Raw genomic sequence first — 19,166 nt, 5'->3', positions numbered from 1 at the left:
GTGAAGATATATCAGTGGGACCTTGTAAGATTACACAGTGTAAGCTTATGCTAATTCTATTGATAACTTATTCGATGAACATCGAAGATTTTGTTTTGCACCTTTTCTAAATTTTTCATGTTGGTAGCAGTAATTTGCAATATTGTACGAAATTTAGTTTTTCTTTTACTCTGTTATGCGCGAACGCAGCCAGGATTTTTTGGAGGAGGGGGGGTAAAAATTAATAAAACATCAAACATGTGTTTATGTCTGTTTTGCTATGTTCTTACACGCCAATAAAAATTGGGGGGGTTCAAACCTGATCCTCTCTCTGGGTACGGCCTTGCCCTCAACGACACCATAGTTGATAAAAAAATGTTATTGATATTTATTTATTGTTTTAATAATTTATTTAGCTATTTTGCTAATGAAGTTTTCCTACTTCATAAACGATGAAGTGGAAAGTCGGTTTGAAGAGCTTTTTGGTAAGAAATCAGTTTAAAAAGTTTTGATTATGACTACTTTGTCCCCACGTATTGTCTCAATTTTAAATCCATCTTTTTAAAAATGATTTTGAAAAGAATATGCCTTTGATCATCACTCTGATCAGTCACTCATAAAGTTTACGCTTAAAAGTTGAACATCGTTCAACTCATAAATTACATACTGGATACATTATTGGGACTTTATGCATCCTGGGTCGTTCGAAATTTAAGTTTTACCCACAAGTGTACCTATAATGGGACTTAAGCATCAATTGTAAAATGTTTTTAGATTGTAGCAGCATTGTTTTTTTGTTTTTTGAATCCCGCTAAGTTCTCAGATATACAACCAGTTATCGCAAGGGTATTGGGAATTTCAAGTTATATTGAACATAAGATCATTTGTTGTCCTTTTAAGGTATTAAAAAAAAAAAAAAAAAAAAAATCCAAAAAGGCAGTTTTAAAAAGAAAAGTAAAAACTGTATTAAACTTGAGATCAGCCGAAATAAATATCTACACCGTAATAACTTAAACTCATAACGTCCAGAAATGTCTGTTTAAAGAATAACTTTAACCCAAAATTAACAGAAATTAAATTAACAATTATAGCAGACAAAGATACAACATGTAGGCCTACTAATATAATGAATAAATACATCTTAAATTGAGTAAAACTTCACTGAATTGGCGTTGCCTCTTACAGGTTTTATGTAACACCTTTAAACCAAATAAACCATATTCGGCTTATAAATTCTCTCGTTGCTTTCCATATAATTTCTCAGCTTTTCACTCCCCCCTTTCAATTTCTACCCCTACAACTGTCTACGTACAGGTATGAATTATTTTCGTACTTCACTCATCTATTTAAAACTATGTTTGATAAATCTTCTTTTTATATTTATATTTTGTTGTGATCAGCTTCTTCTTCTTTTAAAGGAACTGTTGTTTACCGACTGGTTGGGAAGGACCCGGAAGGAGATTCACTTACATTTGGTCTCCAGGGCAAGCTTGCCCAGGACCTATTTCAGATCCGACGAATAAGTGACAGTGAAGGGGATTTGATTCTCAACAGGGAACTTGACAGAGAGGTAAGCTGTAGTTTGGTTATTATCTTGTACATTTACTAAACTTTGCATATTTAAAGTAGAATATATAGTAGAATACTTTAATCAGATCCTATTTTTAGGGGGGAGGGCTACATTTTTTGTAGCCCTCCCCTTCTTGGGAGAGGAGGGGGATTCCAAAATACAAGAAACTATTTTCTATGCAAAAATTTTCGATGAGGGTGGACCTTTTAAGCCAATCCTAGGGCATTATTTCCCTCCGCTCCTATTCCCCCGCTGTTCGGGTATGATCAGCGTACTTTTGTTTCCTAGTTTTGTAATTCGCTTAGATCAAGCTGAAGCATCATGTAGGAAGAACCAGGGCCAGGTAATAACTAATGCCTCTCTACGCCAAATCTAAAAATTGTCATGGTTTTTCTAACGTTTTCTTAAATTATCTATATAAATTGCCAATTTTTTGTTTTATTGAATTAGGCCTGTCCTTTCTAACATTTTCATGTTTACACACTGTTAAAAATACGGAATGATTCCTGTCATCCCTCGATGAGATCCCGAGATTTCGACTATTTTATCATCTTTAAATTTGGTTTTTAAAATTCCCCCTCCCTCCTCTTCTGAATAAAAGTCTTCGATACAGCATTGAGCTAATCAGTAGTGGGGCCATAGGCACTCCCGTTTGAACATCATTAATATAACCGTATCAAAACAAAATTTGCATAACCGGTTTATCTATCAACCCGATCCAGTCTTTGGACCTTCCATAACAACCAGATTCTCTATACTACAGAGGCTACAACTCATTTCCATACTTACATTTGGCATCTCATTTGCATATAGCCATGAGGCCTTAGCGACCAGCTCTAGCAACCAGATCCAAATATAAGGCTGAACTTTCAATGCATTTTTTGTAAGTAAGAAAGTAGAATTCAGAGAGAACAGTTTGAATATACTATTTATCATCAATTTTTATTTGACAAGACGTACTTGCAAAAATGAGTGGTTTATTTGCATTATTAGAAGTTGATAGTTGTTTAGAAGTTGATTATTAGAAGGAGCTAACAGAAGAATGATACAAAGACAAGAATACGAAACTTAGCAGTAGGAATAACAAGAGGGAATCGACTAATTACGTTCGACAGAGATGAAATTAAAAGTCGAATAGTTCTTATCCATCGTTCTGCCAATGCAGACTTTATAGGACTATGACTTTGATAGAGTATTGTATTATATTTTAAAAATACCTTCTCTACATGTGGATTAACAAATCCACTACCTCCATCCGTTTGAATTTCCCTATAACAATCTTGATCAAGAATACTCTCTATAGCTTTAGCGACTTCAACACCTCTCTTTGTCCGCAATGGAACAGCATATGCATAGCAACTAAGGACACTGATGCAGGTAGAATTTGTTGGTTTATTGTAACGCCTTTGAATCTCATCTTGAGTCAAAAGAACTGCTTGCATTATATGCTGCGGGAAAAAGAGCTTGCTTTTCGATAATGATTCCCACGAAACCTGTGATTTCGATGTAGATTGTAACATGGTTCATTTTGGAGATACTCTCTCGCTAGCCTTTTTTGAAGTCCAGTGACTTAAGAAAGTGTGGTGAAGGAACTTAGACTTCCCACTTCACCAATATTTTGGAAAAATGTTTCGAAACTTGAGCCATTTCGAACGTAAATGCGGTATGAGGTGCTCGTTACTCTTTTGCATACTAATAGGTGATGTGTTGATATTAAGACGCCTTCGTTTAATACCTTTTAAATCATCACTCCCACTTGGTGGGCTAGTATTTTCCAAAACCTATTTATAAATATATTTTGATATTTTTACGGTATTCCCTTAATCGATTTGAAATATGTTTCTTTACAATAAAACTTCTCGGAAAGTGTGACTACTTTAAAAATTTATATAAATGACTACCAAATGTTTCAAGTCCTTTACGATTTGCAATCAAATCTGTCACCAAATCACTCAAGTTGTCACTCTTGCAACAGATTATAACATCACTCTTTTTGTCATCAATTTGCACATGTTCATTTTCAGCGAGATAGGTCAGGAGTCTTATTTTGCTCACAATACGAATGAGGCATTAGGTCTACCACACTCGATAAAGCTTTAGATAAACCTTCTTCATACTTTGGTTTTGATGGTGACGGGGGTGATTGTGGTGGTGGTTCTGACGGTGTATTTTGAGGTTGGTCAATGACTTTTACTTTGAGCTGTCTTTCATGGTAGGGCATAAGTTTGTCGACACATCGAGGAGCGTTTTGGAGCAAATTTTATTTTTCATCGTCGGCAACTGTCATTGTTAATAAATTTATTAAGATTATCTTCAAAGTTCTCTTTTGGTGAAAGAGCGAGTTCTATTGGCGTCAATTTCTTGGGTTTGTCCATCTAGAGAATAGTGTTTACAAGTCCCGCAATTATTGACAGTAATAGTAAGAAGAAATTACCACCCGCTTAAACAAGCCGTTTTCTTTTAAAATCTTCTCCTTTCTTTTCTTTTTACACGCTAGGGTACGTACAAGTGAACGATGTTGCTTTGTCTATTGCTTAACTACTTTTGGCAGTTGAATATTGCCTTCTGATGAATTTAAAAAGCTCAGATAGGAGACTAATGAATTCGTCAATGCCATGTTTGAGTATAGCCTTCCTAAGCCGCGGTTTTTAATTACCTAGGACGGAAAATAAATGTCTGTTTTCATGTAGTTTCGTCAGTGTCATGAAGGCAACTAATGACCTTTTTTTACTATTCACGGGTAGATATATGGTAATTTCATTGTCAAAATATCCGTGACTGCAAGCAACTCTTCAGGTGTGTTTTAATTCAGATTCAATAAGATGTAACTATAGGGTTTGTTTGTAGCTTTATTTTATGCCGAGAGTAAAAATTTCGGTTCACGGGATATATTTGTTTGTTTAATTTGATGAGAGAACTAGAATGTCGAACAACCCTATAGATGATATAGTAAGTACAATTCAATGTAAGTGTTCTCATGCATTTGATCTGATGAAAGAGATTGTGGACTACAACGGTTACGGAAACTTTTCCGTGATAAAACTGGACCGGCAATAACTAACATCTTTTGCGACCATTCTTCAATGGATTCAGCTAAATTATCAATAATCAACCAAAAGTTTGGCACAATAATATTAAACACGTCAAGTCCCCGCATGAATTTTATGTCTGGTGCAGTACTCTTTATCTTGTCATAGTGGTCTTGTCACACACTATTGCAATAATAGATATTAATGCATAAATTATATATTTTAATGCACAAATAAATACACTATAAATTTTTCAAAACAACAATAATCAATACAATATCAATATCAATATCAATGTACAGTATCAATGCAATAATCAATAATCAAAGCAATTGTTTTGATGTTCTCATTGAAGTAACTTTACTAGCTTATTTTCCCTACGTGGATCAGTGGTGACAATTGTGTTTATTATTATTGATGGTAGTTTTATTTGTTTTTAGTTTATTGTTTTTTTTCTTTGTATCTTTTGCTGAGGACGCCTAGTTTAGATACAGACGAAATATCCGCGTTATTTTAGTCTTTCATCTCTTTTCTCTCTACTGGCCCCAGTCTCATTTGAGGTTTTTTTGTTGTTGAGTTTTATCTCTCTTTGTCGTTTGTTTCAAGAACTTTCATGAATAATGCAGTGTTCTTAAATATCTCTTGGGAAAATATACTTCAACTTTCTTAAAATGCCAACATTTCTAGCGAGTTCAGGACTAATATAATCTATATGTTCTCTAAAACTAAGACAGTCATTATTTAAAACTCCTAGATATTTTGTATAATTGGTTCTTAAAACACTCATATTAGCAAAATTTCTGTCTATCTATCCAGGGGTAATAATTTGAGCTCCTATCATACAATAAAAAGCAAGATTTACCATAATTCTAATTTAACTTGTTAAGCTTCCTCCACTTTTGAAAAAACTCCAAACAAGAACTAATACGATTCAAAAAATTTAACTTAGTTATTTCAAATATTTACATTTAGAAAAGGTTCCCCTCCTCGGATCTGCCCCAACCCTCAGAATGGCTTGGTGGCCGCTGCTGGTGACTGGCCGAAGGCTGGATCCCCTTCCTGGGCCGGCAGTGGGCGTGGGGGCAAAACAATTTCAAAAATATTTAAAAATGCTTCGCAAATATAACAACAACTCTGGCTTGTACACACGGAACATAATGTTGAAGAATCTCTCCCCTCCCGCCTACTACTACTATTGAATTTAAAGAAGTTTCTCCAGACCGAGATGTTTTCTATCTTGTAAACAAACATCTCGATCTAAAATGTGGTAGTGCCCGTGGGATAGTATCCTCACATTACCCCCATGTACATAGATTTTGTCCAATAGGGCTGACATGGCATTTTTTCATGCTCTAACTCTGTTGTTTTTAAATTTTAAAAAACAGATCATCATGACATTCCCTCTTGGAACTAAACTACTTTCAACGCAGTTTCTCTAGACAGTCGTATCTAAATTGTCTTTAATGTTGGCACCCCCTTGCAGACTTGTTTGATATTATCATTGTGTGTTTACACGCAGTACACCTCCGGACCTGCAATTACACCATGAGCTATCAAGTCGCTCTCCGTCTTGGATTTTAGTATTTATAGTTAATTTGGGACTTGGTGCTTCACTAATTTCGGATAAATGAACTCGTCTCTAGTGATAAAGTCCATTCTAGATCGAATGCGTTCATTATTTTCCAAATCATTTAATAAACTGTCAGTTTTAACTTTCAACATGAATGAATCAGTTTCTCCACAATACGCTTGAACTCCCCCCTCCCTCGGCCATTGGAGCTTATACACATTGTAAAAGAATGACAACATGAGTTTTTTGGAAATTTCTAAAATTACACTGTCACCAGAATTATTTTCATTCAAAATGACATTTCTTTTTTTCTAATGCAAAAGGCCATTGTTATGATGGTGAATGATGTGAAATTGAGATCGGCAATGATTCAAACACATTCTTTTGGGTCGGTTAAAAAGTCACAACGACTTCTATTGCGTACACTCTCGCTCATTTTACCGAAGCCTGAATTTAAAATGAGCTTAAAGATGTCTTTTTCTACCTTCGTTTTTGCTTCTGAACGTTTTCTGAAAAAAGTGTCAATTATTATTGTCATATATGGCTTTTGATCAAATTGGGGCTATAAACCTTTGTGACCTTAAACCGGTGGCTACCACCCACAGCAAAAGAATCGGATCAAGGGTGGCAATAAGTTTTTGTTTTAAAGGTGTCCCGTGCATACCCTCATCCTCTACCAAAAACCTAATATGTAGACTCAAAGAGGCCTTTGTCACCGGTCTCTTTATGCACAGGAAAACGAAATTTTTTAGCGAGCCATGAAGTTCCACTGGTATTTCACCGTCAATTTCAACAAGCCATCCTTGTGGTCCAGTCTCCCCAACGGTGGCAATCTGGGAGAAATTTGGAGCACAAGGATTGACAAGCCATTTATAATTCCCACACGACAAAGAGTAGTGAGACATTGCCGACGAATAAAGGGAATTCGTATTAAAAAACTGCATTCGACTGTTCACCGTTGCGTTGTCCAGTCGGATTGGTTTCTTAGATACGATCCCCATGAAGAACATAACCGCCCCTTATGGATCTTTCTACAAATAGATGCTGATCCACGTTGGTAATCACACATATTTCTTCGTTACTAATTTTTTAAATTAAATCCATCACCAGATGAGGAGTTGATAAATAATAGCCCAAATCCAACTCAAATTCTTGATAGATTTTATCTGTGTTTTTGGAGACAATATCCATCAACGTCAATACATCACTTGCCAGGTACATTTTGTAATAATCCTCCCCATTGTTACACCCTCCCTTTGTCCAAACTTCTTAAGCAAATTCGTAGTCGGTAGTTGTGCTACCGGTAGTGTGGTATTGACGATCCTGAAATGAATCATAAAACTTTTCTATGGGTGGCAATTTCTCCACAAGTAGTCTTGAGGTGGAGTTTCAATAGTTTATGAGTATTTGTACTGAGCTGGTCAAGCCAAGAACAATCATCTCCTGGTATAGCCTGTTTTGTAAAGGCACGTGGTTGAGCTGGGGTGATGTCCATTGATATTGTGGGGAGTCACATTAGCCTCTCCAAAGCATTCTTTCAAGCGTTTATCAGTCCAATCTGAATCGTCGTCGTTATTATCAGAGGACAAGTATATATGATGATTATCATTAAGTGTATTGTCAGCACTCACCTCCCCATAATAATCTTTCAGTAGTTTGTCGTACCATTCTAGCTCGTTGTTAACTAAGGGCAAGTCAATAAGTTGATCGTCCTGAATTATACTCGCGGTGACAATACTGGTTTTTCCATACACTCAAAGAGGTTATACGTCCCCCGAGGTGGCGGTGACAATTGTACACCTAGGTTACCTAGCTTACCTAGCTTAGACACCGCTAGGTTAACCTAGAATAATTATAGAATTTTTTTTGAAATTCGTACGGTTTTATAAAGTCAAAAAAGGAATATTAACGAACTATGTTTTTATATTATTTAATACACACGCATAATAAAAAGTTACAACACATACCCACACTTGAAATGTTTCTTTTTTCTGGACGGTTAGATATGTCAAGACCGTCCTGGGGGGGAGAAAGAGTGACCTAGGTATGCTGTGACACCCTTCTACCGATGTGGGTATGGGAGTGACTTTATTAAGACATACACATCTATGGAATGTTTCTTTTTTTCTGGACGGTTAGATGTATTAAGATCCCCTGGGGGTGTGACGTATATATGCTGTGATACCCCTTCTACCAAGTAAGATGTGGGAGTGAGCATTTCTATCAATTTAGGTATGAATGAGATTGCTTGTATTAATGTAGGTTTGAAGGTGATCGGATATATCAATGGAGGGGGCCATATTGCAATGCTCTTTGTGCACCAGATAATTTGATTTTAAGACAACATATACACCTATGATATAGCAATGTTGGCTGTCAATATTTGGTGAAGTTAACATTTTTTGGTAAAGTGCTTTATTTCAAATGGGGGATGTGAATTTTACTGGTTCTATGAGGGCGAAGGAGTAGTGTAAACAATCCACATCCCACTTTTTAACATTAGATATTCAAGGGTATTTTAATTGAAAACCTTTAAAGAAAGCCGTAATAATTTATTAGTAACAGAGAAATAATGAATACGAACCATTTCCAAATACGGAAAGCATATCGATGAGAATTTATACAACCTTACGTCTTGTGTTTCCGTTTGGGACTCTAATTCCTCATCTAACACGTAATCTAAATTCACTTGAAAAGAATTCATTGATATCTCCTCATCACCAGTTGTTTTATATACCTCTTTGCTAGGGGTGACGTTTCTCTAACAAAGGTCTCCTTCAACTTAAACAAATTTAAGTTGAAACGAGTAAAAATAGTCATATCATTTCTTTCGACTCAACCCTATAAAATCCTCCACCACTTGTTACGTTTTCCCCCTATATACCCTAAATGAGCCACTAAGTTTATTGAAAAGCAGCTTATAAAATCTTCAAAATTTTGAGAAGCTGCCACACGGTAGCACTAAACTGTCCCAAAAATATGTATGCTGTCCAATAAAATGATCAGTTCTTCACAGGCAGCAGTTGTGTCTATGGCCAAAGTGTCTGAGGGATTACTTGAGGGATTCCTTCATCATAGGAATCCCATTCATTCCTTCATTCCAGGAGGGATTCCATTCATTCCTTCATTCCATCATATGTAGCATTGCATATTTTCACGCTATTTTTAGAGGGAGATAAAAGTTATTTCATATATAAGTGTGCGCGAGGGGGGGGGGGAATTACTGAATTTTCTTATTTTTTCTAATTCAATTTTTTCGGATATTTTTTTTTGATTGATTGTCAGTAAACTATTTTATTTGTTGAGGTTTTTTCAGTATAAGAAGGTGGAAAAGCGTCTAGCCGTACTATTAAACTTCGACAATAAAGCAAATAGATCCACATTTTAGCAGTGGAGTTAGTTACGAGGGGGGCAAGGGCAGGCGAGTCTTGTGCCACCTCAAACCCCAATTTGTGACCCATCTCTATATTTTAAAAATATATTTTTGAAGGGAGGGATTATTCTATTGAAACTGCCTTTTTAGTATTTTCACTAAAAAAATGACAAGCATGTTCCTCTCTTTTAGATATTGGTAAATACTTCCCCTTTCCCTTCTAAATTTTCATGAGTTGTCAGATGTGACAACAAAAATACGCTAGAGCCTTTGAAAACCAAGACTTTTTGAGGGTGGTATATATATATATATATATATATATATATATATATATATATATATATATATATATATATATATATATATATATATCATGAAAAGAGAAATCACCAATGCTACAGCACAAACACACACACACACAAAAAAAAAAAAAAAAAAAGACAAGGAGAAAAGGAAGACTGTTTTCCTAAATTAGTGATTAATATAGACCAGCACTTGAATGAGGCCTTAACCCTACTCATCCATACAATCACATAGGTCAAACAGCATAGCCACACACAATCAACCATAAAGAATAATCCATGGACAGGCAGTCATGTCGTCAATAAGTATAAGTCGTCATTTACCAAACAATAGAAAAATAATATAGACAAATAATTCAGAGGCAACACCCAACATAAGGGCTCATCAGGAGAATACACTGGACTATATAGGGTTTCGCCACTCTAAATTCTCTACCCAGCACAGTGTTGTAGCTACCACAGAATATCCATGGCATCCCCGCGTCAGGTATCACCCCCAAAATACATGCCTATGAAAAAAAACCAGCAAATGTAAAACAACCAAGTAAAACCAAAACAAGCTTATCCTATTAATATATCCCTCCCTTTAGCAACAATAGATAAACTAAATATTATAAATTTTACCAAATCACAAATATTAACACATTACAAAAAACCTGAATGAACTAAACAATTATAGAATTCATCTTTACCATGTGGCTAATTTTTTAGAAAATCCGCTCAATTAAAAACACAATTCAAAATAAATGGCGCTGTGACAACATTTCTCGAACCTCCGAAATTAGTTAAAAATTTCTTTAAGTATTTCTAGATAATTCTTTTGATATTTATTTAAAAGTTCGTTATAATGAAAACTAAATTTTTTAAATTGCCAAGTTAATTTATTTGCAGAAAAACCTCTTGATATCAATTTTCGGCTTAAGATTTTACATCTATTTTTAAAATCAATATAATTACTACAAATCCTTGCATAACGAAGTAACTGTGAGAAAAACGCTGAATATGTGATATTTGAGTGTATATTACTTTCAGGGAATGGGAAACTAATCACTTCAAAATCAAAATCATCCGTTTTATTATACATTTTAAAACTTAATTTATTATTATCACAAATATTAATATTTAAATCTAAGAAATGATCTTCATGACCAGCGCCATGACTAGGCTCAAGAATAAGCTCTGATGGATATATATTTTTAGAAATATCAATGAAATCCTTACAATTTAAGACCAAAATATCATCTAAATATCTTTTATTATTTGACAAAGCATGTTTTAAATTAATTGGATTATTCTTATCCATCATATATTTATATTCTAGTTGACTTAAAAACAAGTCAGCTATAAATGGGCTGGCATTCCCCCCCATGGGAATTCCCATAATTTGCTTGTACAAATCACCCCCAAATCTTATATAAGTATTGTATAAAACAAATTCCAATAACTCAAAAATCATATCCAAGCTGTAACATCTCAAGTTAACTGTAGTATTAAAGCAGTTTGTCCATATAGCTTTTTTATTATAAATGTCTATTTTTAAGAACCTTTTACTAGATAAGAGGAAAGATTTCTTGATAACAGTTTTTAAATTATCAAACACTAAATTAAGTGATAAATTAGTATACATTGTCGCAAAATCGAAAGACTCAATTCTTTTAGCTGAAACCATTGTTAAAGAATCTATCACCTGCAGTGAATTATTAACACTCCAATATGGATTAAAATTCGAAGATTTTTTAATACCAGAACAATAGGTTTTAAGTTTATTTACAATTTCCTTTAAAATTAAAGAGAGGTCAGTAGCAGCAATGCGGGTTGGACATTTAGCTGCTCCAGCAATAAACCGTGGTTTAGGGGGATTCTTATGAAATTTTACAGTCCAATATAGGAAAGGGAACTTTTTATCATTGTCATTTATTTTAATATTAAAATTTTTAAAAAGTATTTCTTCAGTCTTTTCAATTAAATTCTCATCCTCTATATTTACCTTTTCGTAAACATTAGTTGTGCATAACTCCCTTTTTAAGATATCACAATACAGCTTCTGACAAATAATGGCAAAATTATTATTAGCTTTATCCACTGGCACAATTACAAATTCATTCTTTAGATTAGCAATTGCTTGTTTAATCTTCGCATTATAAAATAATGATTTAGTGTTACTATTTTTTAAGTTAGAATATATTTTATTTCTTACTCTACTAATAATTAAATTCTTCTAACTTTGAAAACTCTCTTTATTTTTATTCTCTTTCTTACACCACTTATCAATAAATAAATCAAAATCATTTTCCAAGCCATCAAGAACACTCGATGGTTTCAGATGATGAGAAAGACGGAAATTAGCCCCTTTATTCATTATAATTTGAAGACCATCTTGCTTTATTATTGACAAGTCCCCTGTTATAATATGTTTGTAAGTAGGATTTACAAATGGGCCAAGTTGCTTACAATTACAAACCGGTTTCCAATTTATATCACTATCTAGTTTTTTTAGTATTAAATTATAATTAAAAATAATTTGCCCAATAGTTTTTGAAAACTTATAAGTTAAAACTGGACTATCATTATAATTTAAATTACTAGGAAGGGCCTGTTTCACATGCCGCTCATTTAAAATTTCTGGTAAATTAATATCTTCAATCTGCTTACAAGTAAAATTAATAGGTAAATATAATCTGTTATCCTTATTACTAATCTTATCGAACTTTTTCTTTTTTGAAATAAATTTCGTTTTAGTTAGAATGCAAATTGTATCACATATTACTTTAAAATTATAATCAAGAGCTGTATTATTCTTAACAATCCAGATAAGTTTGATTAAATTCCTCTTGGATAAATTATTTAGACACTTTATTACAGAAATCATACCCCTAGATTCAAGTAGCTGGCATAGATCTATAGAAAGCATATGTACATCTAATTCATTTTTTCTATTATTTTTCCTATGTCCTCTCGATCGTTTTCTACGTTTATTAGGACAAGTAAAAGAAGGATGGTCCATAAAACCATCAATACATTTAACAACAACATAAAACATGTCACCATATTTTGCTACACGATCATTTAGCCCAAAAGGATAAGCTGTACCAAGAGTATGGATCCAGAAATCCTCCTGTTTACGTAGCCTATTATTCCTCTCTTCTTTATTTAAATTTTCTAATTCTAAATTTTCTAAAATTGTGACAGTTATATCTGATATGGAACATTTACCATTATTACAATGTTGAACTAGATAGTTATTAGTTTTTTCATTATTAACTGTTGTCTTATGTAGGCAGCATTTATTACATTCTAATAGGTAAATTACATTGGTTGTTCTACAATTAACATTACCACGTAACTTGCATGCAAATTTTTATTATACAATGTACTTTTAACAGAAGTCCGTGGGACAAAATGATCTTGGCAAAGAAAACAACGACTTTTACACTTACTAACTTTCAAAAAATCGTTCCGAGTTCCGAGGCTAATATTTGTGTTTTGTTGCATAAGAAGTTATTGAAAATAAATCCAAAACAAACCAACATCCAAATCAAAATCCAACAATCAAAGTCCAAAAAACATGCCAAGGTCAATAGGTCAATAAATACATAAACAAAAAGATGAAAGAACATGAAATTTGCATAAGTGCCATCTCACCAATAATTAACAATATCAGGTTAAAAACCTGGACCAGGGTAAAGGTCTGTCGGGGAGAAAACTAAAAAAAAAAAAATTTCTCCACCAGCACTGGATCCAACCTGGAATAATATCATGAAAAGAGAAATCACCAATGCTACAGCACACACACACAAAAAAAAAAAAAAAAAAAAAAAAAAAAAAAAAAAAATTTTACCAAATCACAAATATTAACACATTACAAAAAACCTGAATGAACTAAACAATTATAGAATTCATCTTTACCATGTGGCTAATTTTTTAGAAAATCTGCTCAATTAGAAACACAATTCAAAATAAATGGCGCTGTGACAACATTTCTCGAACCTCCGAAATTAGTTAAAAATTTCTTTAAGTATTTCTAGATAATTCTTTTAATATTTATTTAAAAGTTCGTTATAATGAAAACTAAATGTTTTAAATTGCCAAGTTAATTTATTTGCAGAAAAACCTCTTGATATCAATTTTTGGCTTAAGAATTTACATCTATTTTTAAAATCAATATAATTACTACAAATCCTTGCATAACGAAGTAACTGTGAGAAAAATGCTGAATCTATACCTCATGATTCTAATGATTGCCCTTGAGCTTTGTTGATGGTGATTGCTAATCGAACATTCCCTGTGTCCCCGTCGTCATTTATGTATCCCCCTATGCCCCCCGGTGTCCCCGTTGTAGTTGTGTCCCTGTTTTCCATCGTCATTTATATTCCCTGTGTCCCGGTCGTCATTTGTATCCCGGTGTCCCGGTCTGTATATACATTCGTTTTTGAAATGGTATATGATGAAATAAATTTTTTTATTTTTCCCCTTTTTTTCTTTTTAGTTTTTTTTATTTTTATTTTTTTAGTTTTGTTTTTCTCCTTAATTTTTCATTTTTTTCTTTTTTCTTTTTTTTTTTTTTCTTTTTTAGTTTTTTAGCTTTTTTTAGTTTTTTATTAGTTTTTAGTTTTTTTTTCTTTTTAGTTTTTTATAGTTTTTACCTTTTTTTATTTTTTTTTAGTTTTTTTACTTATGTCCTGGTCGTCATTTATACTCCCTGTGTCCCGGTCGCTTTCTCTTTGAGTGTCCCGGTCGTCATTTATATTCCCTATGTGCCGGTGTCCCGGTCGTCATTTGTGTCCCGATGTCCCGGTCTGTAATTTCGACACACAAACATAACGTCACTCGACAGACACACACACACACACAGACAACTTATTTATATATAAAAAAACTAAAAAAAGGTAAAAATCTAATAACTAAAAAAAAACTGAAAAAAATAAAAAAAGGCAAAAACTACAAAAAAAATAAAAACTAATAAAAAAACTAAAAAAGCTAAAAAACTAAAACTAAAAAAAACTAAAAAAAAGGTAAAAAACTAAAAAAAAACTAAAAACTAAAAAAGAAAAAAACTAAAAAAAAGGAGAAAACTGAAAAATAAAAGAGAAAAAGAAAACTAAAAAAATATGAATAAATATATATAAAAATAAGTTGTTTGTGGGTTATGTCTGTCTGTCTGTCTGTCGAGTGACGTCGTGTTTGTCCGCATATGACGTCTGAATTATTTCACACTAATACAAAAGAAGAAAAAAAACTAAAAAAGGTAAAAACTACAAACAAAACTAAAAAGAAAAAAAACTAAAAAAGCTAAAAAACTAAAAAAAACTAAAAAAAGGTAAAAAACTAAAAAAAAGGCAAAAACTAAAAAAAAACTAAAAACTAATAAAAAAACTAAAAAAGCTAAAAAACTAAAAAAACTAAAAAAACTAAAAAAAGGTAAAAAACAAAAAAAAACTAAAAACTAAAAAAGAAAAAACTAAAAAAAAGGAAAAAACTGAAAAATAAGAGAAAAAGAAAACTAAAAAAATATTAATAAATATAAATATAATATAAATTAGCAATCAACAAAGCACCGAGACACAAATGACGACCGGGACACAGGGAGAATAAATGACGACCAGGACATAAGTAAAAAAAAAAAACTAAAAAAACTAAAAAAATGGTAAAAACTACAAAAAAACTAAAAACTAATAAAAAAACTAAAAAATCTAAAAATCTAAATAAACTAAAAAAGAAAAAAAAGAAAAAAGGAAAAAAATAAAGGAGAAAAACAAAACTAAAAAACGAATGTATATACAGACCGGGACACCGGGATACAAATGACGACCGGGACACAGGGAATATAAATGACGACCGAGACACAGGGACACAACTACAATGGGGACGCCGGGGGGCACAGGGGGATATAAATGACGACCGGGACACCGGGACACAAGGAATATAAATGACGCCCGGGACACTCAAAGAGAAATCACAGACTGGAACACCGGGACACAAATGACGACCGGGACACAGGGAATATAAATGACGACCGGGACACAGGGACATAACTACAAAGGGGACGCCGGGGTGCACAGGGGGATATATAAATGACGATGGCGACTCAGGGAATGGTTGATTAGCAATCACCATCAACAAAGCTCAAGGGCAATCATTAGAATCATGAGGTATAGATCTGAATACGGATTGTTTTCCCATGGACCATTATATGTTGCATGTTCAAGAGTCGGTAAACCTGACAATCTATTTATATGCACAGACAATGGGACAGCAAAGAATGTTGTATATTCGCAAGTTTTACGTAGTTAAAAACATATATATATATATATATATATATTCACAGGTGGGACATAGGGACACAACTACAATGGCGCGTAACTAATATGGCGCGTAACGACTTACGCGCGCGGGGGGGCTTGGGGGGGGGGCGCGAAGCGCCCCCACCAACTAGGTGTTGGGGTGGCGCGAAGCGCCACCCTAACAGCTAGTCTATATATATAAAAATAAGTTGTCTGTGTGTGGATCTGTGGATCAGGTGACGTCATGTTTGTCCGCAAATGACGTCTGAATTATTTCACACTAATACAAAAGAAGAAAAAAACTAAAAAAGGTAAAAACTACAAAAAAACTAAAAAGAAAAAAAACTAAAAAAGCTAAAAAACTAAAAAAAACTAAAAAAAGGTAAAAATCTAATAACTAAAAAAAAAACTGAAAAAAATAAAAAAAGGCAAAAACTACAAAAAAAATAAAAACTAATAAAAAAACTAAAAAAGCTAAAAAACTAAAAAAAAACTAAAAAAAGGTAAAAAACTAAAAACTAAAAAAAAAAAAACTAAAAAAAAGGAAAAAACTGAAAAATAAAAGAGAAAAAGAAAACTAAAAAAATATGAATAAATATATATAAAAATAAGTTGTTTGTGGGTTATGTCTGTCTGTCTGTCTGTCGAGTGACGTCGTGTTTGTCCGCATATGACGTCTGAATTATTTCACACTAATACAAAAGAAGAAAAAAAAACTAAAAAAGGTAAAAACTACAAAAAAAACTAAAAAGAAAAAAACTTAAAAAGCTAAAAAACTAAAAAAAACTAAAAAAAGGTAAAAAGCTAAAAACTAAAAAAACTGAAAAAACTAAAAAAAGGCAAAAACTAAAAAAAAAACTAAAAACTAATAAAAAAACTAAAAAAGCTAGACACAAATGACGACCGGGACACAGGGAGTATAAATGACGACCAGGACATAAGTAAAAAAAAAAAAAAACTAAAAAAACTAAAAAAATGGTAAAAACTACAAAAAAACTAAAAACTAATAAAAAAACTAAAAATCTAAAAATCTAAATAAACTAAAAAAGAAAAAAAAGAAAAAAGGAAAAAAAAAGGAGAAAAACAAAACTAAAAAACGAATGTATATACAGACCGGGACACCGGGATACAAATGACGACCGGGACACAGGGATAATAAATGACGACCGGGACACAGGGACACAACTACAATGGGGACGCCGGGGGGCACAGGGGGATATAAATGACGACCGGGACACCGGGACACAAGGAATATAAATGACGCCCGGGACACTCAAAGAGAAATCACAGACTGGAACACCGGGACACAAATGACGACCGGGACACAGGGAATATAAATGACGACCGGGACACAGGGACATAACTACAAAGGGGACGCCGGGGTGCACAGGGGGATATATAAATGACGATGGCGACTCAGGGAATGGTCGATTAGCAATCACCATCAACAAAGCTCAAGGGCAATCATTAGAATCATGAGGTATAGATCTGAATACGGATTGTTTTCCCATGGACCATTATATGTTGCATGTTCAAGAGTCGGTAAACCTGACAATCTATTTATATGCACAGACAATGGGACAGCAAAGAATGTTGTATATTCGCAAGTTTTACGTAGTTAAAAACATATATATATATATATATATATATATATATATATATATATATATATATATATATATATATATATATATATATTCACAGGTGGGACATAGGGACACAACTACAATGGCGCGTAACTAATATGGCGCGTAACGACTTACGCGCGCGGGGGGGCTTGGGGGGGGGCGCGAAGCGCCCCCACCAACTAGGTGTTGGGGTGGCGCGAAGCGCCACCCCAACAGCTAGTATATATATATATATATATATATATATATATATATATATATATATATATATATATATATATATATATATATATATATATATATATATATATATATATATATATATATATATATATATATATATATATATATATATATATATATATATATTTAGTAGCCATGCTCTATCTAGTGCAGATATAATTTGAGGCGTCTATGATATTTCAATTTTTGACCGCAGCATCTCCAAATAAGCTACATTTGCAATCTGTCTTCCGGCTGGCTTAAAACCCATATGAATATCCTGGCCGTCCAGAATCACGCGTTATAAATTATTTTGTTTATTCAATTATTTTTGTTATTTGTTTTTGTTTATTTTTGTTTATTTTGTTTATTCAGTGTTAAAAAAGCAACTGAAACTAAAAGGCTGCCTCATCACCAATTCATGGCGGAAGTGCATATTATTTTTGATTATGTTTTCATATCGTCTATATCTTGGTCGTATTCAGAATTTTTCAGGGGGGGGGTATAAAATAACTTTTTCGGGGGGTACAAAAAAATTAAAAAACGCATCAAAAATATGTTGCTGTTCCTTTTTTTACGAATGTACGAGTCGGACAAACATTTGGGGTGGGGGTCAAAACCCCTAACGCTCCGGATACAGCCTTGGTCTATAAAACTATTCTCTCTTGGAAACTTTTCTTTCACTATTCTGAAGTCGAAGTTTTTGCCCATCGAACCAAACTTCAGGCTCTAATTTGTCAACTAATTAAACCTAATTGGCATGTCTGTAATTCCTTCCTTGGAGCGACTCTTTTGGAGCAGAACCAGGAGTAAGAATGTGTCATTTTTGAATTAAAAGTTCCTACGATGAGTGCGTAATTGCGCGTGGTTTGGTTGCACTTGAAACGACTATTTCCGTTCCTTCGAGCTATTAGCAGAGTTGCCATATGTCGTGGGATCTTTTGTTCTTTTTTTTTCTCTCCTCTGTTTTGTCGTATTGTCACGCAGTACATTAAGGCGCAGGAAATCTATTGTGGTCAGTTCGTGCAGTGGGGTTGGTGACATTGCCTGCGGACTTAAAGCGAAGTAAATACCGTAATGTAGCAACACCAGGCCTTGCGACGTTTGTCAGGCTTTCTTCAATTCTTTTACCTCACAGGGAATATCATTTGCACAAATTCATTGTGGTAGGAAAAACAATAGAGACCAGACTGTTCCCTGATTTTTGCTATT

At 33.4% G+C, this 19,166-nt stretch overlaps 1 protein-coding gene across 1 annotated transcript in view; it reads left to right on the top strand.

Moving 5' to 3' along the window:
* LOC136038570 (cadherin-23-like) overlaps positions 1 to 19,166 on the top strand; it is a 155,744-nt gene that overhangs the window by 81,783 nt on the left and 54,795 nt on the right. The window contains exon 3 of the mRNA XM_065721748.1: positions 1,398 to 1,549. Coding sequence (XP_065577820.1) covers positions 1,398 to 1,549 — 152 coding nt within the window. The remainder of the gene's footprint in view (positions 1 to 1,397; positions 1,550 to 19,166) is intronic.

Source organism: Artemia franciscana, chromosome 18 (assembly GCF_032884065.1).
Source record: "Artemia franciscana chromosome 18, ASM3288406v1, whole genome shotgun sequence".
NCBI classification, from domain to species: domain Eukaryota; kingdom Metazoa; phylum Arthropoda; class Branchiopoda; order Anostraca; family Artemiidae; genus Artemia; species Artemia franciscana.
This window is presented reverse-complemented; position numbering and strand designations above follow the sequence as displayed.